The 25,067-nt window shown below is 45.6% G+C and overlaps 1 protein-coding gene and 1 long non-coding RNA gene across 2 annotated transcripts; both read right to left on the bottom strand.

The window, feature by feature from the left end:
• Positions 1-6,237: 6,237 nt before the first annotated feature.
• On the bottom strand, positions 6,238-8,913 carry LOC139186134 (uncharacterized). The gene is made up of 3 exons (XR_011569637.1): positions 8,655-8,913; positions 8,023-8,059; positions 6,238-6,699 (listed from the first exon to the last, which is right to left on the bottom strand). It is a non-coding gene; the product is annotated as an uncharacterized lncRNA (long non-coding RNA).
• Positions 8,914-14,885: 5,972 nt separating this feature from the next.
• On the bottom strand, positions 14,886-21,296 carry CCDC70 (coiled-coil domain containing 70). The gene is made up of 2 exons (XM_019971889.2): positions 21,079-21,296; positions 14,886-15,781 (listed from the first exon to the last, which is right to left on the bottom strand). Exon 2 carries the CDS (start codon positions 15,699-15,701, stop codon positions 15,033-15,035), a length of 669 nt encoding a protein of 222 aa, XP_019827448.1. The 5' UTR covers positions 15,702-15,781; positions 21,079-21,296; the 3' UTR covers positions 14,886-15,032.
• Between the last annotated feature and the right edge of the window lie 3,771 nt (positions 21,297-25,067).

The following is a 25,067-nucleotide window of genomic DNA, read 5'->3' as shown; positions in this document are numbered from 1 at the left end:
GACAAGCCCACACAGCAGTGAAGACCCAACACAGCCGCAAATAAATGAATAAATAAATAGTTTTTACAAAGGTCTTCCTTAGTGGCCTTCCCTTCTGTGGACCCTTGGAAAAAGGCAGCTGGGTGCAGAGCCCCTGCCAGGGTGTTCAATCACGATGCAAGATGGGTGGGTGTTTACTGAGTGTGTGCCTACAATTCAAAGAGAAGGAGGGGTGGAATTTCACTGTTTGTCAGAGAATAGAAAGAGAGATGAACAGATTAGCTGAGAACACTCACTATGACTTCCCTGTGGCTCAGTGGTAAAGAACCCCCCTGCCAGTGTAGGAGACATAAGAGACGCGGGTTCCATCCCTGGGTCAGGAAGATCCCCTGAAGGGAGGGCATGGCAACCCACTCCAGTATTCTTGCCTGAAGAATTCCATGGACAGAGGAGCAAGGCAGGCTATAATCCATAGGGTTGCAAAGAGTTGAACGCAGCTGAAGTGACTTAGCATGTGCCCATTGACTGTGCTAAAGCTGTGTTTTAGTCTGGGAGCAGTCAAGAAGGCAGACCCCAGGGCAGAGAGTTTAGGAGAAGGAATTAACACAGCAGGCTAGTTATAATGGGGTTGCAAGTGCTGAAAGGGGTTGAGGGGAAGTTGGGGGCCGGTAGTGACAGGGGAGATAACCCAGAGATTAACAGCTTCAGGAAACTGCCACCAATCCTAGGGCTGGAGGAACAAAGGGAGGAGATTGAGTCCTCAGACCCCAGGAGCTGGAAGCTGGAGCTGTGTGGTAGGGACTGCCTGGGGACCCCAGGGTTTTGGCTGCCAGGCAGGAGCTGCAATTTGGGGTGAGGGAAGGCCATGGTGGTGGTGGAGGAAGGAGCGGAAGCAGGGCAGGGGCTACGAGGCAGACCTGGGTCCAAGGAGGACCAGTGGTCTCTGCCAGAGGTATAGCGACTGCCCAAGGCAAGGCTGGAAAGGGTGGAGGGCAGGATGGTCTGGGGTATACCAAATTCTTCTCGTTGTTCACTTATGCCTCTCATGGCCCAACCTAATGAAAGGCATGGGTACAGGAACTCGACCAGCCCCCAGCAATCTGAGGGGAACAGGGGAACAGAGATGCGTCTGAAAGTGAGTAGGCAGGTGAACTGCTTACCTGGGTGAGCTGTTCCCTGCCCTGGAAGTCTGGTGTACTCAGGTACTCAGAGGGTTCAGTGGATGTCCCTGAGATGACAGTGAGTGCTGCATGCTAAATTGCTTCAGTTGTACCCGACTCTCTGCGACCCCATGGACTGTAGCCCTCCAGGCTCCTCTGTCCATGGGGATTCTCCAGACAAGAATACTGGAATGGGTTGCTATTTCCCCCTCCAGGGGATCTTCCCGACCCAGGGATCGAACCCACTTCTCTTGGGTCTCTTGAAGTGGCAGACAGGTTGTTTACGCCTGGGGCCACCTGGGAAGCCCGAGATGACAGTGGGGATGAAGAATGCAGAGTCCTGGGGATTGGATACTCCTGCTTCCAGGCTTCAGTGGACACAAACCAATAGATCTATAGATGGCTTATGGGAATAAAAGATCCCAGTTTCCCAAGCATCTTAGAGTAATCCTGAAAGTGTTAGTCACTCAGTTGTGTCTGACTCTTTGTGACCCCATAGACTGTAGCACTTCCAGGATCCTCTGTCCATGGAATTCTCTAGGCAAGAATACTGGAGTGGGTAGCCATTCCCTTCTCCAGGGGATCTTCCCAACCCAGGGATCAAACCCAGGTCTCCTGCAATGCAGGTGGATTCTTTACCAACTGAGCCACCACGGAAAGCCCAAGACTAATTCTGTTCTTCCTTAGTTTCCCCAGAGCTGGTTGCTGCTATAGGACTCAGATGAGACTGGGAAGGATTGTCTCTCAGCTCCCCTCCTTGACCCAAATTTCCTTCACCCCGTTCTACCTCTGGGAACAAAAATAAGATGTTCGGTTCAGTTCTGTCACTCAGTCGCGCCCGTCTCTTTGCAACCCCACGGACTCCAGCACACCAGGCCTCCCTGTCCATCACCAACTCCCGGAGCTTGCTCAAACTCATGTCTATCGAGTTGGTGATGCCATCCAACCATCTTATCCTCTGTTGTCCCCTTCTCCTCCCACCTTCAATCTCTCCCATCATCAGGGTCTTTTCCAATGAGTCAGTTCTTTTGCATCAGGTGGCCAAAGTATTGGAGTTTCAGCTTCAGCATCGGTCCTTCCAATGATTATTCAGGACTGATTTCCTTTAGGATGGACTGGTTTGAACCCCTTGTAGTCCAAGGGACTCTCAAGAGTCTTCTACAACTTCTTGAGACGTTCTTGTCAAGAACTTCTCTACAGTTCAAAAGCATCAATTCTTTGGTGCTCAGCTGTCTTTATAGTCTGACTCTTACATCCATACATGACTACTGGAAAAACCACAGCTTTGACTAAATAAATAAGATGTTACTTATCCTTAAAAAAAAGAGAGAGAGACTGTATTGCTGCTGGGTGAAAGCTAAATCCCTAAAAATGATTTCTGTTTTACATTATTGATCCACCAGATTTTCAGTTTGATTAAGCCAAGTTTACAGATTTTTTTTTTAATCATGGCCCTTGCAAAGCTTTTATTTTCGGATCCATTCCATTCACTGTTCACTGCTCCACTCCTCAACAACGATGATCAAGCTCACCCTCTTGCCCTCCAAATATTCTTTCCAAGCATGTTAATTGAGCATCTATTAAGGACTTGAAGATGGGGATTTGAAAATTAATAAGACCACTGCAGAATCCTTTCTGCAGATGGTGTCTTCCTGCGGAAAATAACACACAGTGCAAGACACAGATACCTCAGGGCCACCACCCCAACACCTTCTCACCCCTCCCCACCCGAGCACCCTCGGGCACAGACTTGGAATCCCTGAGCCTTTGCCAAGCAAGCTTTATAAACTCCTGCTCTGGGGCAACCCATAAAATAACATAAACTCCTTAGCAAAACTGTTGGGAGACAGAAAGAACACAACTTAGGCTTGCTGCAAAAATTGCTAAATTTTACCATCTATGTGCCCTTTGGCAAATCTAAGTCTGCTAGCTGAGTCAAGTGATCCCAGTGCACTAGATAAGGCTTTGTGGGAGAGAATCAAATGAAAGAATCAATTTGAAAGTGGTTTACAAACTCTAAACAGATATCAGGGTTTTTCCTTTGGTAAATTTCCTTCCTGGATAGAAATTTCCAAGAAGATTGAAGAGAAAGAACATCACAATGGTTTGGGAGCGGGGTTGTCTTCCTTTGATTTCGGCGGCTAAATGACCACTGTGTTACGGAGGCCAGTGAGCTCCCCGAGCACTGGCCCATCACTGAAGTTCAAGTGTGAACAGTGACCTCCCCACTTGCCATGTCAGAGCCCTCCTGAAAGAGACATGGCCCCAGTGACACCTCCTCTGGGCCCTCACCTGCACGCCGGAAGGCACGACATGCACAGAAGGGAATCTGTGGGAGACCCTCCTTCACCAGCATCGTCCTCTCTCTGGCTGCTTGTCAGGCTTCTCTTGGGGGCTTCATGAACTCAAGTTCATGCTGACCTGAGATTCCTTCTATCTCAGGACCCAGGGGGAGCGGTGGGGAAGGATGCCTCCCAAATCTAATCTCTTGCCCCCAATTTCTCTCCCTCCCACTCTATTTTTTGGTCCAGGAAGGGTCTGTTGTGGTTAGTTTGTTTCTAGGTCTCCCCACTTGCCCACGTTCTGAAGGACTGTGTTGTTGTTCTTTTCACTAGAGCAGGATTGCCATGCAGAGGTGGAGTGCCGGCTGACTTTTTCCTTTGCTTCTTCTTTGTTTGTTGTTGTTCTTCAGTCGCTCAATCATGTCTTACTCTTTGTGACCCCATGGACTGCAGCGCACCAGGCTTCCCTGTCCTTCTCCATCTCCCAGACTTTGCTCAAACTCATGTCCAAGGAGTCGATGATGCCATCCAACCATCTCATCCTCTGTCGCCCCCTTCTTCTCCTGCCCTCCCTCTTTCCCAGCATCAGAGTCTTTTCCAATGCGTTGGCTCTTCGAATTAGGTGGCCAAAGGATTGGAGCTTCAGCATCAGTCCTTCCAATGAATATTTAGGGTTGATTTCCTTTAGAATTGATTGGTTTGATCTCCTTGCAGCCCAAGGGACTCTCAAGGGTCTTTGTACAACAAAAAGTATTACTTAAAAAAGAAATTATTCCCTCATTACTCAATGTCTTGGACATCCCAATCAGGTTCTAAAAACCAACAAATTCTTCTTTCCAAATGTTTTACTACTGTAAACCCATGCCTCAGAGTAATAACATCCAGAAAGGAGGATACTAATTACAGCAGTCTCTTCAAGTATTTTGAGTGATTCTCAGTTCTTTTTTGTTCACAGCTTAGCTTAGAGTTGTTTTGGGTGGAAGAATTTAAAAGTCAACAATCTAGCAACTTCAAAATTACTGCAGCTGCCTACTGCCTTCCAGAAATAAGCACCCATGAACACTACAGACTCTTTTTTTACCCATACCTGTTCTATTACTACTGCTGCTAAGTTGCTTCAGTCGTGTCCGACTCTGTGCAACCCCATAGACGGCAGCCCACGAGGCTTCCCTGTCCCTGGGATTCTCCAGGCAAGAACACTGGAGTGGGTTGCCATTTCCTTCTCCAATGCATGAAAGGGAAAAGTGAAAGTGAAGTCGCTCAGTCATGTCCGCCTCTAGCGACCCCTTGGACTGCAGCCTACCAGGCTCTTCCGTCCATGGGATTTTCCAGGCAAGGGTACTGGAGTGGGGTGCCATTGCCTCCTCCATCTGTTACTAGTGTTCGCAGATCAAATGAAAGCTTGGAAACGACTTTGTTGACCACCCATCCCCACTTCACTGCACAATCAGTGAAGCCCCGAGGTGGATGGAGCATCAGACTCGGTGCTGTCAGCGAGGCTGTCAGTTGAGGCATCATACGGACTTGATGCCCTGTTTCCCCCTTATTTCCTTTGCTTCTTTAGGAAGACCTTCCTGATGCCCTTGTTGGGCTAAATGACCCTGCTCCACACTACAAAGCTCCCCCCTGCAAAGCATTCTCTTAGTACATACAAAAATTTGCCTCACCTTCCTTAGCGTCTGGCACAAAACAGGGGACCCAAAATTCCTGATGGAAAGAGAAGGATTGTGTGTGTGGTGGGGGTGTGGGTGGTGAGACTATGAAGGACACGTTTTTCATTTGCGTTTATATGTGCCACTCACTGCAGGTGGCGCAGTGGTGAAGAATCTGCCTGACAATGCAGGAGACTTAAGAGACACAGGTTTGATCCCCGGGTTGGCAAGATACCCTGGAGAAGGAAATGGCAACGCACTCCAGTATTCTTGCCTAGAAAATTCCATACGCAGAGGAGCCTGGTGGGCTACAATCCGTGGAGTCGCAAAGAGTCGGACACGATTGACCACACACACAAAAACATCACAACGTCACCCATGTTCCAAGGCTTCCTCTGAATCTTAGAATTTTCTGATCATTGCATCCTCCGTTTGCAGGTTCAGAGGATCCAGGAACTCCTTAGAGTCATCTCGGCAATGTTCCCAACCCTTCGTTTGATGGATTGCTTCTGCCAACAGCTGCAGTACCCGGCTCGTTGGGTCCACAGTGGAGACAGCAAAACCTCTGGTCGCTCATGAAGGTGAGTCTTGTTCCATGGGACCTTTTTCAGGTTCAGGAAATAGAAATCACTTAAACTAAGTTAAGTAAAAAAGGAGAAGGTCTTATGAGGACAGCAGAGCATTTCATAGAGCAGCCCAGACGTGGACCGTCAGGGACCAGAAACCAGTGGGGGTCGGTGTCCCTGGCTCTCACTCTGCTTCTCTCTGTGCTCCGGGCTGGTCTGCTCTGCTTCTCAGGCCACGTGATTGGGAGATGCTCTTGCCAAGACCTCTTGCCTTTACACAGTCTCTGTATCTTATTTTCACTTGGCTGTGTCAGGCCTCAGTTGCAGCTCGCGGAATCTTCGTTGTGTTCTGTGGGATCGGTCACTGTGGCGTACAGACCCTGGTTGTGGCGAGGGGTGTAGTTGCTCCCCAGCATGTGGGATCTTAGATCCATGACCAGGAGTTGAACACGAGTCCCCTGCGTTGGACGGCAGATTCTTCACGACTGGACCACCCGGGAAGTCCCTATACACTCTCTTCTGTCAGACCAAGGCTGAAGTGTTCACCAGCTCCTGTCCTGGTGATTTCGGACACCCGCAGCACTAAAGGGTAGTTTGCAGTAAGCAGCAGTGAGCGGTAGCTAGAAGCAAGGTCTCAGTTTCCCGGATCGGGAGTTCTAATCTCTGGACCACAGGGGCAAGAAGTTAGGGCTAGAGTCCTTAGTTCTTGCTTGCCTACTCAAGAATGAATTCAGGCAAGGGGACAGAAGGTAAAGAGTCAAGTAAGAGGTTTATTGAAAAGAAAAGTTCATGTGGAAAGGTGCGTGGGCGAGCTCAGAGAGAGAGAATCACGTCTTTGGGAAGTTTAAATCCTTTCCAAGGGTGCAGTTTTACCGGTCTTTTTCTTCCCTCAGGCCAGTCTTGCTTTGTCCCCACCCTGGTTAATTTGTCTCCGGACCCTCCCCTCGGCTGTGCACACACACCTCAGCCAAGATGGATCTTGAAGTGAAGGCTGCTGGGAAGAGCGGGACTCATCATGGCCTGGCACTATCCCTCGACTTTTGGCCCACATGGAGTCTTTCTGCACATGAAAAGGGGAGAAGGGGAGATCCCTTAATCCTTTCCTCAGTTTTTTGTTTTTTCCCTTTTTGTCCTTGCCATGATTATTACCTTGAGATGTTTACTAGAGACAAGGACTGTCTATTTGTAAACAGGAGGTTGATTGTAAATTCCTCAGCTGGGGCCCACCTACCTTTCCTCTCAGGAAATGCAAACAGGAGGCTTAGTCGTAAATGTCCAGCCTGGAGCCTGTCTATCTCTTATCTCACTGGGAGGCCCAGTTCTGCTCAGCACTTCCTCTCCTGTAATTCACTGTGACCAAAGCAGTCACAAAGCTCAAAAATCTCTAACAAGATAGAGATAATAATAATAGCTTTGTCAGCTGGTATTTGCGATCTGTGGATCCTGTGACTGGGCCTCTCTTGCCTAGCTGAAGGAGGTTCACTCTAGGCCTTAAATTCCCAGGATCTCTGAGTAAATTCAAATCAGCCCATTATTAGTACCAAAAACTAACCAGGAAGCCCAGTGTTACCATTTTTATATAATGTCCTTTTGGAAATTCTGACCAATGCATTAAAACGTTAAGTAGAAGGAAGGGACACAAAAATCATATTACATATAAATTTAGTATATAACAAAGGAGGCTTCATGTAGAGATAGGAAGAGTTATTTAGTACATTGTTAAGGAATTCCTAATTAGCAATTCAGAAAGCTATCTCTGGCCCTGATCTCTCTCCATACACCAGATACTAATTTAATTCCATCTACATTCAAGAGTTACACACTTAACAACAAGCTATTGGAGGGAGAAAATCCAGAAGAAAATAGAAATGAATATTTACCAAATCTGTGTATGAAGAAAAACTTTCTAAGTGTAAATTTTCCAGGAAAAAAAAAATACAACTGCAAGCTTTTTAAAAATTAAAATTGACCATGGTAAAGCAGAAATAAAATCATAGAGCAGAACTTCAATAACACAGTCAACAGCAGAGTGGAAAAAGAATTGCAGCAAACAAAAGAGGAGTTAATATCTTTAGCCTGTAAATATACAAATTGATAGGGAAAATGCTTAAAATCCTGTAGTTTAATAAACAAAGGATGTGAGCTGACAACCCACACAAAAGAGGAAATAAAACTAGTAAACAGGCATTAGGAAATGTTCAGTTTCACAAGTCAAATTTAAAATAAAGAATAAGGTCCCATTTTCACCCATTTGCATCTTTTTTTTTTTTAATGGAAATACCCAAAGTTAATGAGAAGGTAGAAAAACCAATGCCATTTATACAAGGCTGGCAGAATGATCAATTAATACAGACACACAGGAAAATAATTGGGAGAAACTTACCCCTTGACCCACTAGTTCTACTTCCTTGAGTCCATATCTAAAATAGGAACAAATATATTCATTATAGTGATATTGATAAAGAAAAAGAGTTTAAAACCAACTTAAGGTTCAAAGCTGGTAGAAGTGTTAGCAAATTATGGCTTATTCTATCACACACACATTTACTGAGCACTTACTATCAGCCAGGGTCTGCACAAGGAGCTGAAGAAACAGATGGACCAGGCAGATTCTCAGTAATGGGGCATATTACATGAGGTAGGGGGAGAAAAGGCAGGGAGTAGACAGCTATTGAGGAACTGCTATGAGTTTGATATTTTACATATATTACTCTGAGGTCCTGAGCCACACAGTGTGAGTAGAGACGGGTCATACAGCCCCACTCATACAGAGCCCGCCTATGTTTCATTCTTTCTTCCATCTCTTCCTCCCTGCCTGCCTCTCAGTTTAGCCCTAGAAACGATGGTGGGTGACAAGTTTTGGCTGGAAGAAGGGGATTTAGCTCCTGGGCTCTGTGCCAATTAAATCTCCAATGCCCTGAAGAACAGAAATTCTAGAGCTACTACTAGCTAAGAATTCCGATGATTTTTCCTCTTAGCATCCCAAAGAATTGCTGTCTTGTATCTCAAACTCACCAGATTATTCTGCCAATAAATGTTGCTTTTTGATAGAATCCCATCTCCTGTAAGCTGGTTGGGACTATAAATAGAAAAAGAAATTTTCACATAAAAAAACATGCAAGCAAACAGACAAAACCTTTAATTGCTTTCCAATATTTAATATCAAATTTAGACAGAGATTTTTCCATAGCCTCCATAACCCACTTTCTCACCACCTGTTTTCTCTAAAACGTCATCTCCATTCCATCACATTGCATTCAACAAGCCACTTTGCAGCCAGTGACTCAATTTTGGACTTGAAGATATAAGACAACACAGTAATAGAATCAGACATGCAAATTTAACAGTAAATAATGAAAGAAATGCAAATAATGTGAAAAGTTAACTGGGTTATCACCCAAGACACAAACAGGATAATCTTTGTAATGTGTAAGTTGCTACATATGTAATGATCATTAAGAATGTAATGGGATATCTGGTCCTCATGGTTAAACTTAGTTTCAAACTGGTGATACATATGCTAATGAAATGACTTCACAGCTCCCTGGTCCCCTGCCTGAGGGACAACAATGGGCTGCTGACCACAGGTCAAGGGAAAATTCAACCCAAGGGACTTTTAAAAGGAAACAGAATTTGGGAAGAGATGGTAGAATCTAGGGAGGATGTGGGAGATGTTCCAAAACCCAAGAGAACAAGTGGTGCCTGGTGGCCCACCTGCCTCTTTCTTTCCAGGGGCCCCTCACCTCCCAATCCAGGAGAGCTGCAAAGAACAAACTAGAAGGAGGGAAAGGAGCTGAGGATGAAAAGGAGGTAAAGAAGCTCCAACTTAGAAAAAGAGACCTGGGCTAGGAGGCAGCCGCCCAGCGGATCAAAGGCAGATGCCGAAAAGTAGCTAGAACAGAAGTGCCTTGGCCTGAACACCCAGGATGCAGGAAGGGCAGGGTAGAAGGTAAAAGGCTGAGGTTTTGGAGTAGGGTCTAAATGGATCTTTGTGGCAGAGGAGAAAGAGACATGTCTTGTTCCCTGGGGCTTTCAGTAAGGGTGTCCTGGGTGCCAGGTGAGTCTCATCAGGAGATTGTGGGCATTGGAGAGGGTGTGGTCACCCCAGGCTAACCACCCCCCGCAAGGGCGCTCTTTCCTCCCAATTCTCTCTCTTCAGCCAGACTGCCCCCCACACCTCCTCAACCTGAGTCACAGCCTCCCATCACCCTGAACCAGGTCAGACCCGCTGGGGACACTGGGGCTAAGAGTGTCCCCTGGGTCACATTAGAATCTGGTTGATATTCTGCCAGGTTTGGAGAGTGACATGTGGGTGGAGAGTCAAAGGAACTGTCATTAGAATATCTTCTTTTTGATGTGTCATGCGGGGCGTCGGGGGTGGGTGGGGGGTGGCTGGCTATCAAAGCCAGGTCATTCTCTGATGAGCATTCTTAAGATGGAAGGAGTATGTTAAACTCAGCTTAACTTTTTTTGTTGTTGTACTGGGTCTTTGTAGCTGCGCTCAGGCTTTCTCTAGTTGCCGCGAGCAGGGGCTGCTCTTTGTTGAGGTGTGAAGGCTTCTCATTGTGGTGGCTTTTTTCTCGTTGCAGAGAACAGACTCTAGGAGCATGGGCTCTGGGAGTTGTGGTGCATGGACTTAGTTGCTCTGTGGCATTTGGAATCTTCCTGGACCAGGGATTGAACCCATGTCCTGTGCATTCGCAGGTGGATTCTATGCCACCAGGGAAGTCCCTGCAGCTTAACTTTTTACGTGGCTGAAGAATGTCCATTCTGCCTTAACTATTTTAAGGCAGAGGCATCTGGGAGTGCCTACGGAAGGGGGGCATTTTAACTTAGTTGACAAAAGCTTGGGTTCTGGAGCAGAGACAATCTGGGTTCTAATGTCCATTCCACCTCTTACTGATTGCATCACCTTGGGCTCCATGTGCTTCAGTTTCCTCACTTGTAATCGAAGCCAATGCTGGTGCCGTCTCACGGGGTTGTGGTGAGGATTAGCTGAGTTGTAACGAACGCAGTGGGCAGTGCTTTGTTGTTGTGTAGTCACTAAAGTTTTGGCCAACTTTTAAAGCAGAGTGAGCACTCACCCACAATGAACAAGCGTTCTCTCTTCTCAAGGCTGGCCGGGTCTTTTCCCTGTGTTGATTAGGAAAATGTAGATCTAGAACTAGTTAAACCAGCATCTCATTTCGTTGCTAAGCAACCAGCTCTGAGTTCTGCAAAAAGCACATCGTGGTGTGCAGTGACCCCCTAGCAATCGATCCCCAGGCAGGCTGTTGCTAAGCATGGTTTTGTGTTCCCCAAAGCTCATTTCAGACATGGAGGAGGAGTGAGGCAGGCACACAGCACACAGTCCTTGAGCATGAGCAAAACCAGCCTTTCCAGCTGTGGGGCTCACAATGGGCAAAGAAAATAAAAAAGAAAACAGGACTTCGCTGGTGGTCCAGTGGTTCAGAATCTGCCTTCTAGTGCAGGGAATGTGGGTTCGATCCCTGGTCAGGGAAATGAGATACCACATGTCTCAGGGCAACTAAGCCCATGCGCTAAAACTAGAGAAAGCCCTTGTACTGTAATGAAGACACAACATAGTCAAAATTAAAATAAATACATAAGAATAAAAAATTCAGTTAAAAATAAGAAGAGTAAGTGGTGGTGTGTGCTTGTACTCACCTGCAGGAGTGAGAGAATTCACCCATATGGTTTCCCCTTCTCTAGGGTGAAAGAGATCGTCATATGTCTTCAGGGTGCTATTCTCTGCAGAACAGGGGCTGTTTGTCCTTTTTCTCCTTGGGGTCTGGGGTTGCATGGCCTGGCTATGAACCTGGATGTATGGTTCCTAGTTGAGAAGGGGCAAGGCTGGAAGCATCTACCGCCATGCACGTGCCTCCCCTCCGGGAAGTCAGGGGTCGGGGCACTGAATCCAGGGGACCTGTTCTCCCTCATCCATCCATTCATTCACTCATTCATATGTATCCTTAAATAGGTATTGAGTGCTAAGTGCCCAAGATTTGTTAGGCACTGGGAATAAAGCCTAAAGCAGGACAGTTACTCTCCATCTTGTCCTGATACTCAGTTAAAAAACAAAACACACTCGAGCTAGTTTATCAGAGTATTTATTGAAATATACTAGGTTGCTTACAGAACCTCCCCAACAGTCAGGGAAGTGGGGCTAGTGGCTACACAGCTAGGCACGTTGCCGGGAACATAGTTCTCTATGGCCCTTGCAGTTGGGCTTGGGCCTGAGGCTCAAGCCACTGTCCCAGGCAGGGACCCTTTGGCCAGGACCTCAGCCCTGCTGCCTCTGAGAACTCACTTCCTGCCACTGTCACACAATGACTCTGCCTGGCCTCCTTTTCTTCACTGAAGTCTGGCATGGATGCAAGTGACGAGTGGAGCCTGGGTCGCATATCTGAGCCCTGGCTGCAAGGGAGGCTGGGAAATACATTTCTGGCCTTCTCATACAAGGTGAGAAACTCTCCAAACATGAGAAGGGTATTCCAAAGGTGCTGGGATCCTGGGATCTCAGGGCAGCCACAGAGCTTTCAGACATGCATTGTTTCTGCCCTCTTAACCTTTATAGTCTACTGGAGGATTCAGGCAAAAAAGTCAGCGAGGACAGCCTGTGTGACCAGTGAGTGCTGTGCCAGGTGGGGTTTAGCGGTGAGAGACACCCAGAGGGATCCCCACTCAGATGACGGGGTCAGGAAGGGTGACCCAGGGCAAGTGATACCAGGCTGATCCTGAAGGATGAGTGTGAGCCTGTCAGCAAAGGTGAAGGCTGAGGGGAGGAGAACCCTCCCGATTCCAGGTGTGACAGGTGCCAGAGGTGAGTCACTAAGGAGTTCAAGTTCCAGGAAGGAGAGATGTTCTGGGCTGCTGGAGAGAGGGTGTGGCTGATATATGCTAAAGTACGAGAAACACTGCTGTAAATAATATGCTCTGTCACGGCTTTTTGCATTTTCAGTGTTGGACTAATATATGCTACATGCTAAGTCGCTTCAGTCATGTCAACTTCTTGTGACCCCATGGACTGTAGCCCACCAGGCTCCCCTGTCCATGGGATTCTCCAAGCAAGAATACTGGAGTGGGTTGCCATTTCCTCCTCTGGAGAATCTTCCCCACCCAGGGATCGAACCCGCATCTCTTTACGTCTCCTGCGTTGGCAGGCGAGTTCTTTACCACTAGCGCCACCTGGGAAGCCTGACTTCCCACAATAAAAAAGGAGATTTCCCATCCTTCCTCTTATTCCAATATTGTGCATTGTAACTGTGGTTAGATCACAATCAGTGTTGATATTTAACTATGTAAATGCTGGTCATAGCTGGGCGTGTAGTGTTCTGCCGTGGTTTTTCCTTTTCTGCACATGTCTTTATTATACACTTGCTTTCTTCCCTTTGCTCAGTTTTCTGCCTACTCACCAGTTGATTATTCATCCTCAGACTCTCTGCCAGCAGTGTTAATCTGCTCTCAATCCATTCAGTCACAGTGAGGGTCCCTAGCTGTCTCCCTTGTCTTCACACCAGGGTCTTGTTCCCTCCGCTTACTGACATCTTTGCCTGTTGATACCTGAGGATGCAAGTCTGGGTGTGTGGCAAAGGAGAAGGCAGATCCCAGTGCCCTGGCCCTGACTCCTGAGGATCAGCGGCCTTCCAAGGAACCCCAGCTTTCCCACAGTGATATGGAGCCATGGAAGCTGCTCATGGAGTCAGCCCACTCTCCTGGTACCCTGATGTCTGCTCAGCACACCCAAGGGGACTCTGTCCTCTTCTCTCCATGTTTTTGGAACACCACCCCAAACCACAGTGAAGTCCCCAAGCGCTTTAAGTCTCATCCAGCTCTGACACTATCATTGGCTGAACTGGTCTAAAGCCACATCCTATAACCCAGGCTGTGTTGGAAGAGGAATGGGACCAATTGACAGACAGTGTGGGTTCTCCTCCTGGACCTTCTGGTTGCTGCTCGCAACCAGAAGTCCCTCTGCTTCTCCAGGTCTCTTTCTTCACATGTGCAATGGGTTAATGGACCTTCCCTGTGAACCTACAGAGTTGTGAGGAGGGTTACATGAGCTGGCAGGTGTGAACGTGCTTGTCAAGTAGTAAAGGATGTACAAAGGCACATAAGTGGCTGCATGAATGAGAGTGAGGGCCAGGCAGCAAGAGGTGTTGGCCTTGACATTTCTTACTACTCACCTTCTGGGCCCTTCCATATCAATGCCCATATATGTAATCTGACACCAGAAGAAAAGCTGGGTGTGTAAATGGCTGTTCACATTAGCGTACATTCATTTAGTGTTCTACTTCCCGGGGGCATTTTAATTTTAATTGAGTGGAAGAAGGGAAACACAAAGGAAGGGATTGATAATGCAGAGACACAGGTACCTGAGACCTGAGTATTTAATAGGAGTATGGGGCAGGAGGTCTACCTTACACCTTGCAGGTGGGCTCACCTGGTCCAACTATTCCAGCATCAGAAAAGGGGAGTGGGCGGAGCTCTAGAGCCTCAGCCTAATGCCACACCCCTTTCTCATGCTACAGAGAATGGGAAGCGAAGTTTGGTAGAAATCTGGAACGGTGAGCAGGTGAGTCATTAAGGGATGCTGTCTGTGTCTAAATAGCCTGCCAGGTGAGGAAAACCCACGAATGAAATGTTAACACCACTACAGCCTCCAAGACTGCCCAGTTGCTGCTACTGCTAAGTTGCTTCAGTCGTGTCCGACTCTGTGCAACCCCATAGACGGCAGCCCACCAGGCTCCTCTGTCCCTGGGATTCTCCAGGCAAGAATACTAGAGTGGATTGCCATTTCCTTCTCCAATGTATGAAAGTGAAAAGTGAAAGTGAAGTCGCTCAGTCATGTACGACTCTTTGCGACCCCATGGACTGCAGCCTACCAGGCTCCTCCATCCATGGGATTTTCAGGCAAAAGTATTGGAGTAGGTTGCCATTTCCTTTGCCAGGCAAGACTGCCCAGAGTCGGGGAGAAATGACTACCTCAGAACTGGACAGAGGCAGAGACGTCTCTGCCCTTCTCTGGTCCTCCCTATCTCTCGCTGTCGTTGTCTGAGCACCTGCCCCCACTTCATTTCTGACTCTTTCAAGGCGAGCCCAGGGCCTCCACTCACACCCACCCACTCCTGCCGGGTTCACCGGAACTGCCGGGGCCCCAGCCCTAGGGACAGCAGTTATAGCCCATGGAGGATGTGACAGTGACCTCGGAGAATCACAGGACCTGGGAAGATGCAGCTGGCCCTCCCTACAAAAGTTGGTTTTCCAGACCTCTCCTCAGGACTTTATTAGATCTTTTGAAGCCAGGAGACAAATAAGAGCATATTTTTTTAGGCATGTGGGGGTCACCCTGAGTGTGACTCCACTTGAGTCCCAATCCAGTGCCTCTTGTGCTCACGCCCTACCCCGGGAGGAGGCTGGTGATCGGGGCCTGCCGCTGACGTGGTGGTGCCCGCCTTCCAGCACCTGCTGCTCCACAACCGGAACAACCCCTTCCACCCAGGCGGCCTTCTCCTCCTCCCAGAGGGCATTCTCCTCCTCCCAGAGGGTCTTCTTATCCTCCCAGAGGACTTTCTCCTCCTCCAGAAGGGCTCTCTCCTCCACCCACAGGGCCTTTTCTTCCTCCCACAGGGCCTTGTCCTCCTGAAGGAGGTTCCGGTCTCTTTCCCACAAGGCGTTGTCCTCCTTCCAGAAGGCCCTGTCTTCCTTCCAGAAGATTCGGTACTTTTTCCAAAAGGCTTTCTCTTCTTCCCGGAAAGATTTTTCCATTTCCCAGAAGGCTTTTTCCTCTTTCCAGAAGGTTTTCTCCTCTTCCCAGAAAGGCCTATCCTCTTCCCAAAAGCCCAAGATCTCACCGCGGAAGGCACGCATCTTGCTCCGGAAATTCCACATCTCTTCCCGGAAGTCTTCGATCTTCTCCCGGAAGTGTCTCATCTCCTCGCGGAAGGCCTTTTCTTCCTGGAGCTTGTGGATTAGTTTCTTTTGGCGAATGCTGGAGGAGGAGACCACCAGCGAGCGGAAGCAGGCAAGCCCCATCCATTTTCTCACCTTGAAGGGAAACATAGTCCCGGTTGGCCTGGATGGCGGGATGGCTGTGATGGAGGACAGGGCCACTGGCCAGGATCAGGTCAGCTGGTCCAACCCTGTGGGGGCACGGGAAAGAACACACCCTTGAATATAGCATCCCAGAGGGCAAGCCTTCGAGTCTGTGTGGCACTATTGAGATTTTTTTTTTTTTTAATCTTACATCTTTTTTACATTTACATGTATCTCTTCTTTTGCAAATTCTTTTCTCATTTAGGTTATTACAGAATATTGAGCAGATTTCCCTATTCTACACAGTAGGTCCTTATTGGTTACCTATTTTATATATAGCAGTGTGTACATGTCAACCCATCCCTCCCCCCATCCCTTACCCCATGGTAATCATAAGTTGGTTCTCTAAGTCTGTGAGTCTGTTTCTATTTCGTAAATAAGTTCATTTTATCTTTTTTTGTAAGGTTCTACGTATAAATGGTATAATATATGTCTTTCTCTGATTTACTTCAATTTGTATGATAATCTCTGGGGGCATCCATGTTGCTGCAAATAGCATTATTTCATCCCTTTTTATGATGAGTAATATTCCTTGGAAGAAAAGCTATGACCAACCTAGATAGCATATTGAAAAGCAGAGACATTATTTTGCCAACAAAGGTCCATCTAGTCAAGGCTATAGTTTTTCCAGTAGTCATGTATGGATGTGAGAGTTGGACTGTGAAGAAAGCTGAGCGCCAAAGAATTGATGCTTTTGAACTGTGATGTTGGAGAAGAGAGTCCCTTGGACTGCAAGGAGATCCAACCAGTCCATTCTGAAGAAGATCAGCCCTGGGTGTTCTTTGGAAGGAATGATGCTAAAGCTGAAACTCCAGTACTTTGGCCACATCATGCGAAGAGTTGACTCATTGGAAAAGACTCTGATGGTGGGAGGGATTGGGGCCAGGAAGAAGAGGGGACGATAGAGGGTGAGATGGCTGGATGGTATCACCGACTCGATGGACGTGAGTTTGAGTGAACTCCGGGATTTGGTGACGGACAGGGAGGCCTGGTGTGCTGTGATTCATGGGGTCACAAAGAGATGGACACGACTGAGCGACTGAACTGAACTGAACTGAATATTCCATTGTATGTATCTATCACTTCCGCTTTATCCATTCTTCTGTTAATGGATATTTAGGTTGCTTCCATGTCCTGCTGTTGTAAGCAGTACTGCAGTGATACTGCAAGGATACAATGGGGTGCTTGTATCCTTTCGAAATATGTTTTCCTCTGGATATATGCCTAGGAATGGGATTGCTGGATCACATGCTAGATCTGTTTTTAGTTTCTTAAGGAACCTTCCTGTTGTTCTTCATAGTGGCTGTACCAGTTTGCATTCCCACCAACAGGGTAGGTGGGTTCATTATTAGGAAATTTTAACCATTGTTCTCTTTGTCCTCCTGGTTGTGTTTTTGAGGGACAAGCTTTGGTAGAGAAAGATGGTGGATGATCATGGCTTTGGGCTGAAGAGGTGGTCAGTACATTCAATGTTCAAGGCCACTGAAATAACAGGCCAGCAAGGTCAGTGGTTCTCAACTAGGATGTCAGGGCACACAAGTGTGATATGATCAATTATGACATATGACAGTTTTGTTTTGCTTTTAAGTAATCAAGTGCCACAGTCACATAGTGATTTGTTTGTGTTATATCAACCAGAATATATCTGAGGTTTTGGTTCTCTCACTGGGGAGTTGCTCATCACCTTCTGATGGGTGTGCTCAAAGCAGGGGGCCACACATGGGGATGTCCTCTGTTACAAGCCATGTGGGAAACAGAAGATCAAACCCTTGGACCTACAGGAGTCAGTTTAGTAGGAGGGTCTATTTTGGGAATATAAGTTTGAAACCAAGATGTGAAAGAGGACGCAATGTTTCCTAGGATGTGGGAAAGAGGAACTGTTAACACAGTAGCCAGTAATAGTGAATAATAACGACACATTATGACCCAGCAGGTCCGCTCCCAGATATGTGCCCTGAGGAAACTTATGAACCATGTCCAGGTTATGTGCACAGGAATGTTCAAGCAGTTCTGTTCAGAGGGCTTGGCAATGTAAGCAGTCCAGTGACCATAGCAATTAACATGGAGTTCAAATGTAGTGGTCTGTTCGTGCAATGGAGAGCATAGCTACATGCAACCATGTAGATGAACCTTGTAAACAGAATGCTGAAAGAAAGAAGCTGGTTCAAAGACCTTGAAGGAAAATTTTCAAACAGGCAAAATTAAATTCTATTATTTAGGGCAGTATACTTAGGGGATAACACGAAAGAGACAAGCAAGGGAGTTCAGTTCAGTTCAGTTCAATCGCTCAGCCGTGTCCGACTCTTTGCGACCCCATGAATCACAGCACGCCAGGCCTCCCTGTCCATCACCATCTCTCAGAGTTCACTCAAACTCACGTCCATCGAGTTGGTGATACCATCCAGCCATCTCATCCTCTGTTGTCCCCTCTTCCTCCTGCCCCCAATCCCTACCACGATCAGAGTCTTTTCCAATGAGTCAACTCTTTGCATGAGGTGGCCAAAGTACTGGAGTTTCAGCTTCAGCATCATTCCTTCCAAAGAAAACCCAGGGCTGATCTCCTTTAGAATGGACTGGTTGAATCTCCTTGCAGTCCAAGGGACTCTCAAAAGTCTTCTCCAACACCACAGTTCAAAAGCATCCATTCTTCGGTGCTCAGCTTTCTTCACAGTCCAGACCTCACATCCATACACGACCACTGGAAAAACCGTAGCCTTGACTAGATGGACCTTTGTTGGCAAAGTAGTGTCTCTGCTTTTCAGTATGCTGTCTAGGTTGGTCATAACTTTTCTTCCAAGGAGTAAACGTTTCTTAATTTCATGGCTGCAATTACCATCTGCAGTGATTTTGGAGCCCAAAAAAATAAAGTCTGACACTGTTTCCACTGTTTCCCCATCTATTTCCCATGAAGTGATGGGACCGGATGCCATGATCTTCGTTTTCTGAATGTTGGGCTTTAAGCCAACTTTTTCACTCTCCTCTTTCACTTTCATCAAGAGGCTTTTTAGTTCCTCTTCACTTTCTGCCATAAGGGTGGTGTTATCTGCATATCTGAGGTTATTGATATTTCTCCCAGCAGTCTTGATTCCAGCTTGTGCTTTTTCCAGCCCAGAGTTTCTCATGATGTACTCTGCATATAAGTTAAATAAGCAGGGTGACAATGTACAGCCTTGACGTACTCCTTTTCCTATTTGGAACCAGTCTGTTGTTCCATGTCCAGTTCTAGATAGTAATTATATAGGAGGTTGGGATTAACATATACGCACCATTATGTGTAAAACTGGAGAAGGAAATGGCAACCACTCCATTATTCTTGCCTGGAGAATCCCATGGACAGAGGAGCCTGGAGGGCTACATAGTCCATAGTGTTGCAAAGAGTCGGGCATGACTGAACAACTAACACACACATTCATAAAATAGATAACCAACAGAGACTGACTGTATAGCACAAGGAACTCTACTCAATATTCTGTAATAACCTAGATGGGAAAAGAATATGAGAAAGAATAGAGATATGTGTGTGTCTAACTGAATCACTTTGCTGTACACCTGAACCTAACACATCAGCTCCAATATAAAAAAAAAATTTTTTTAAGATAGTAATTACTTGCGTGTGAGGGAGGGGTTGGGGAAGTAGGATACTAGGGGTCGTGATTGGGTGGGTATATAAGTGGGCTTCTGAGGGGCTAGTAGTCATATTCCAATTCTTTATTTGGTGGCACTGGCGTGTGTATCATTATTTTTTAAAAAGTGCTAAGTTGTCTACGGATATTTTATATACTCCAGTAAATGCTCTGTATTTCATAGTGAGATAAAAGCTTGGGAGGGAGGAAGAAATAAAGAGAGCAGGGAGGAAAGAAGGACGGAAGGAATGAGGGAGGAGGGGAGGAGACGTCCACACACTGCCGTTATCTGATGTATCAGGTATCGGAACCATCCACAGAAATTCCGGCAACAAAGGTGGGCTAGAGATGAGGAAAAGGTCTGAATGTGGGACAGCAGTTAGAGTGCAGGGAGGACAAGGGCTTGGATTTCGACGTCGAGCTTTCTGGAAGCATCCTCCAGGGTCTGGCCTCACACAGTGGGCCTTGCCAAGCACCACAACACCATGGAGCATCATGAGTCCTTTCAGGAGATTTACAGACTTTCTCCCTCTTTTTCTACTCTCTGATTCAGGAGCAGGGAGTGAGGGAGAAGGAAAGAACACATAGCCAGAGTGTGTGTGTGTGTGTGTGTGTGTGCGCGTGTGTGCCTGTGTGTATGTGAGAAAGGGAGAGATGACGTTTGTATCCAGCATTGGACTGATAGCAAAAATATTTAGCAACTTGGTTGCTAATTTCAAATGAAATGTTCCCTCCTCATGCAACCCTACAGCTAAAAGAAAATATAGACACCCACAGAAAGAAGCAAATGTAGAAACATTGGACATTGTCACTGAAGACAATAATCTATTTTTCAGAAGACAACAAAACAAAGTTTACAAAAGTCTTCTTTTCTGTGTGGGACCTGTCTGTCCTCAGTGAGTCCCCTGCACAATAAACATTTGTGCAGGCTTCTCTGTCTTTCTTCTGCGGCATTTCCTGTACATCTCCCAATGCAGAAAGTGCAAACGTCCTCCCTACCCACCTTATCCCCGCCTCGCCTGCCACCTTCCTGCTAGGAACACTTCATCTCCCATCTGTCTATGCTGCGTTTAGCAGAATGTCTGGTACATAATAGATGTTCACTAAACATCAGCTGACTGAATGGCAGTCTTTCTGGGTTAGAATGTTGGAAAAAATTTATCTCCAAAGTTTTCCTTATTACCACTTCAATTATCTTTGAGAAAGAGAGAAAATAAGTACCATGTCAAATACATAGTTTGCCCATTTAGATATAAAGTACAATATAAAACTGTAAATGTGTCTATATGGGTATAAAAAAATGAGTCAAAGACACATCTCTAATTTTCAATCTTATAAGTCAAGGCTGCTGCTGCTGTTGCTAAATCGCTTCAGTTGTGTCTGACTCTGTGCAACCCCACAGACGGCAGCCCACAGGCCCCCCGCCCCCCGTCCCTGGGATTCTCCAGGCAAGAACACTGGAGTGGGTTGCCATTTCCTTCTCCAATGCATGCAAGTGAAAAGGGAAAGTGAAGTCGCCCAGTCGTGTCCAACTCTTAGCGACCCCATGGACTGCAGCCTACCAGGCTCCTCCATCCATGGGATTTTCCAGGCAAGAGTACTGGAGTGGGGTGCCATCGCCTTCTCTGAAGTCAAGGCTAGGAACTTATTTTTAAAAGAAATGTTATATATCACTATGTTTAGAACTAACCCTACCCAATCTAAAGCCAACAGTTACTTACTGCTTAGCTGTTTCCCAACTGGGCAAGTTCTGCAGCCCTCAGAGGGCAGGCAGTCATTGTCACATCAGATCTCTAGTGATGTCACTTTGACAGGCTCCCCTAACACTGTTTGCAAAGACCCCTCTGTCCCTCTCAGTCCTCACTCACAGGGTGGAGAGGGCCCAGATGGGACCCCAAATGAGAGACTCTAAAGAGTGCAGGAAGAACCTGGAAAGACTTCATCTTCCATCTTTGACTTCATCAATAGGCTGGCATTGTTGATGACTTGCAAATGATTGTTACCTCACATTCTACCTGGATCATGTCCAGGAGCAGTCTTCCAGAAAATAACATTCAGTGGAGTGGGGAGAGGGTTGAGTGTAATTAATCATTTCTTTGCTGCTTTCAGGATTCCCTCTTTTTCTGTCTCTTTTGACAGTTTGACTGCAATGTGTCTAAATGTGGGCCTCTTTGGGTTTGTACTGCTTCAAGTTTGTGGAGCTTCTTAGGTGTAGAAATTTGATGCAGATTTTCCTCACATTTGAGAAGTTTATGGCTATTTCTTCAAATACCCTTTCTTCCTCTTTCTTTCTCTCCTTTCCTCCTAAGATTCCTATCATACATATGTATCCATATCATATGTAGCTTGATGGTGTCCCACCAATCTCTGAGGCTCTGTTCATTTCTCTTCACTCTTTCGCCTTTCTGTTGCTTAGACTGGATCATCTTAATTGACCTGTCTTCAAGTTCACTGATTCTTCCTTCTGCCAGTTCAAATCTGCTGTGAGCCCCTCTGTTTTTCATTTTTAAGACCAGAATTTCTATTTGGTTCTTTTTAAAAAAATAAATTTTCTTTATTGATACATCATTCTCATGCTTACCTTTAATTCTTTAGGCATGGTCTCCTTTAGTCCTTTGATCACATTTATAACAGCTGTTTCATGTCTTGGTCTAGTATGTTAACATTTGCACTTCCTCAGAGACAGTTTTTAACCAAAAAGAAAATAACTTAGAATCATAGTTTCTATTGACTCCCTTTCCCCTCTGAGTACGAGCCATTCTTTCTTGTTTCTTTGCATGTCATGACAGTTTTTGTTAAAAAGTGAACATGTAAAATAATATAATCTTAAATATTATAATCTGATAATTCTGGAAATGAGATTTCCCCCTCATCAAGTTTGTTGTGTTTTTGTTGTTATTACTATTTGTTTAGTGACTTTTCCCGGATTAATTCTATAAAGTCTGTATTTTTTGTTGCCTGTGGCCACTGAAGTCTGCTTGATGCTTAGTGGTGAGCTAATAATTGAACTAAGAACTCTTCTTGAACTGATTAGTCTCCCTTTGTGTGTGTGTGTGTGTGTGTGTGTAGGTGCATGCATATGTTGGGACATGCCTTCAATGCTCACGCAGGCTGTTTACAATCCTTGCCTTAGCTTTCACTTCCTGCTTCTGCAGGACCTCAAGGTCAATCTAAGGTATGGAATTACAGCCTCCTCACTTTTTGAGGCATGTGCACACTCACACGCTTGTGACCTTCCAGATTCCCAGAAATATCTCAGAATTCTTTATAAGGCTTCTATCTTATTCTCCAGTTATTATTATGGGTCAGCCTCTTACTAGCCCAAGCTAAGTAACACTGCCTCAGGCAGCTGTGATATTAAACAATGGCACTCCTTTTTTTTTTTTTTGGACAAATGCGTGTAGACTAGAGTTGTTTGCATAAACTAAGCATTGCTTTAGGTCAGATAAAGACAAGTCCTGTGGATAGAGCTTTTCAGTAAACTGCTTTTCAGTGACTTGTTTACAAGTCAGTGGTTATACTTTGGCCACCTGATTTGAAAAGCCAACTCATTGGAAGAGATCCTGATGCTGGGAAAGATTGAAGGCAAAAGAAAAAGGGAGCAGCAGAGGATGAGATGGTTAGATAGCATACCCAACTCAATGGACATGAATTTGAGCGAACTTCAGGAGATACGGGAGGACAGAGGAGCCTGGTGTGCTGTAGTCCATTGGGTCACAGTGTCTGACACAACTTAAAGACTAAAAAAACAACAACAATACCCATCCTGTCCCCTTACTTAGTCATTCTAAGATTACTAATTCATTGCTTTTTTAAAATTTATTTTTTATTGAAGGATAATTGATTTACAGAATTTTGTTGTTTTCTGTCAAACCTCAACCTGAATCAGCCATAGGTATACATATATCCCCTCCCTGTTGAACCTCCCTCCCATCTCCCTCCCCACCCCACCCCTCTAGGTTGATACAGAGCCCCTGTCTGAGTTTCTTAGCCATACAGCAAATTCCCGTTGGCTGTCTAATTTACATATGGTAATATGTTTCCAGGTTACTCTTTCCACACATCTCACCCTCTCCTCCCCTCTCCCCATGTCCACAAGTCTACTTTCTGTCTGTTTCTCCACTGCTGCCCTGTAAGTAAATTCTTCAGTACCATTTTTCTAGATTTCATATATATATGCACTAGAATATGATATTCATCTTTCCCTTTCTGACTTACTTCACTCTGTATAATAGGTTCTAGGTTCATCTACCTCATTGGAACTGACTCAAATGTGTTCCTTTTTATGGCTGAGTAATATTCCATTGTGTATATGAACCACAACATTTTTTTTAATCCATTCATCTGTTGATGGACATCTAGGTTGCTTCCATGTTCTAGCTATTGTAAATAGTGCTGTAGTGAACAATGGGATACATGTGTCTTTTTCAATTTTGGTTTCCTCAGGGTGTATGCCAGGAGTGGGATTGCTGGATCATATGGTGGTTTTATTCCTAGCTTTTTAAGGAGTCTCCATACCATCTTCCATAGTGGCTATATAAATTTACATTCCCACCAACAGTGCAAGAGCATTCCTTTTTCTCCACACCCTCTCCAGCATTTATTTTTTGTAGACTTTTTGATGATGGCCATTCTGACTGGTCTGAGGTGATATCTCATTGTGGTTTTGATTTGCATTTCTCTAATAATGAGCGATGTTGAGCATCTTTTCATGTGTCTGTTAGCCATCTGTATGTCTTCTTTGGAGAAATGTCTGTTTAGGTCTTTTCCCCACTCTTTGATTGGGTTGTTTGTTTTTCTGGCATTGAGTTGTATGAGCTGCTTGTATATTTTGGAAATTAATCCTTTGTGAGTTGTTTCATTTGCTATTATTTTCTCCCATTCTGAGGGTTGTCTTTTCACCTTGCCTGTAGTTTCCTTTGCTGTGCAAAAGCTTTTAAGTTTAATCAGGTCCCACTTGTTTACTTTTGTTTTTATTTCCATTATTCTAGGACGTGGGTCATAGAGGACCTTGCTTGGATTTATGTCATCGAGCATTCTGCCTAAGGTTTCCTCTAAGAGTTTTATAGTTTCTGGTCTTACATTTAAGTCCTTAATCTACTTTGAGTTTATCTTTGTGTATGGTGTTAGGAAGTGTTCTAATTTCATTCTTTTCATGTAGCTGTCCAGTTTTCCCAGCACCGTTTATTGAAGAGGCTGTCTTTGCCCCATCGTGTATTCTTGCCTCCTTCGTCAAATATAAGGTACCCATAGATGCATGGGTTTTTTTCTGGGCTTTCTATCTTGTTTCATTGGTCTATGTTTCTGTTTTCATGCCAGTACCATACTGTCTTGATGACTGTAGCTTTGTAGTATAATCTGAAGTCAGGAAGGTTGTTTCCTCCAGCTCCATTCTTCTTTCTCAAGACTGCTTTGGCTATTCGGGGTCTTATGTGTTTCCATGTGAATTGTGAAATTTTTTGTTCGAGTTCTGTGAAAAATGTCACTGGTAAATTGATGGGGATTGCGTTGAATCTGTAGATTGTGTTTGGTAGTATAGTCACTTTCAAAATATTGATTCTTCCTACCCAGGAACATGGAATATCTCTCCAGCTGTTTATGTAATCTTTGATTTCTTTCATTAGTGTCTTATAATTTTCTGTTTACAGTTCTTTTGTCTCCTTGGTTAAGTTTATTCCTAGATATTTAATTCGTTTTGTTGCAATGGTGA

The sequence above is a fragment of the Bos indicus genome, chromosome 12 (assembly GCF_029378745.1).
Source record: "Bos indicus isolate NIAB-ARS_2022 breed Sahiwal x Tharparkar chromosome 12, NIAB-ARS_B.indTharparkar_mat_pri_1.0, whole genome shotgun sequence".
NCBI lineage: Eukaryota > Metazoa > Chordata > Mammalia > Artiodactyla > Bovidae > Bos > Bos indicus.
Note: the sequence above shows the minus strand (reverse complement) of the source record. Positions and strands in the feature narration are given on the sequence as shown.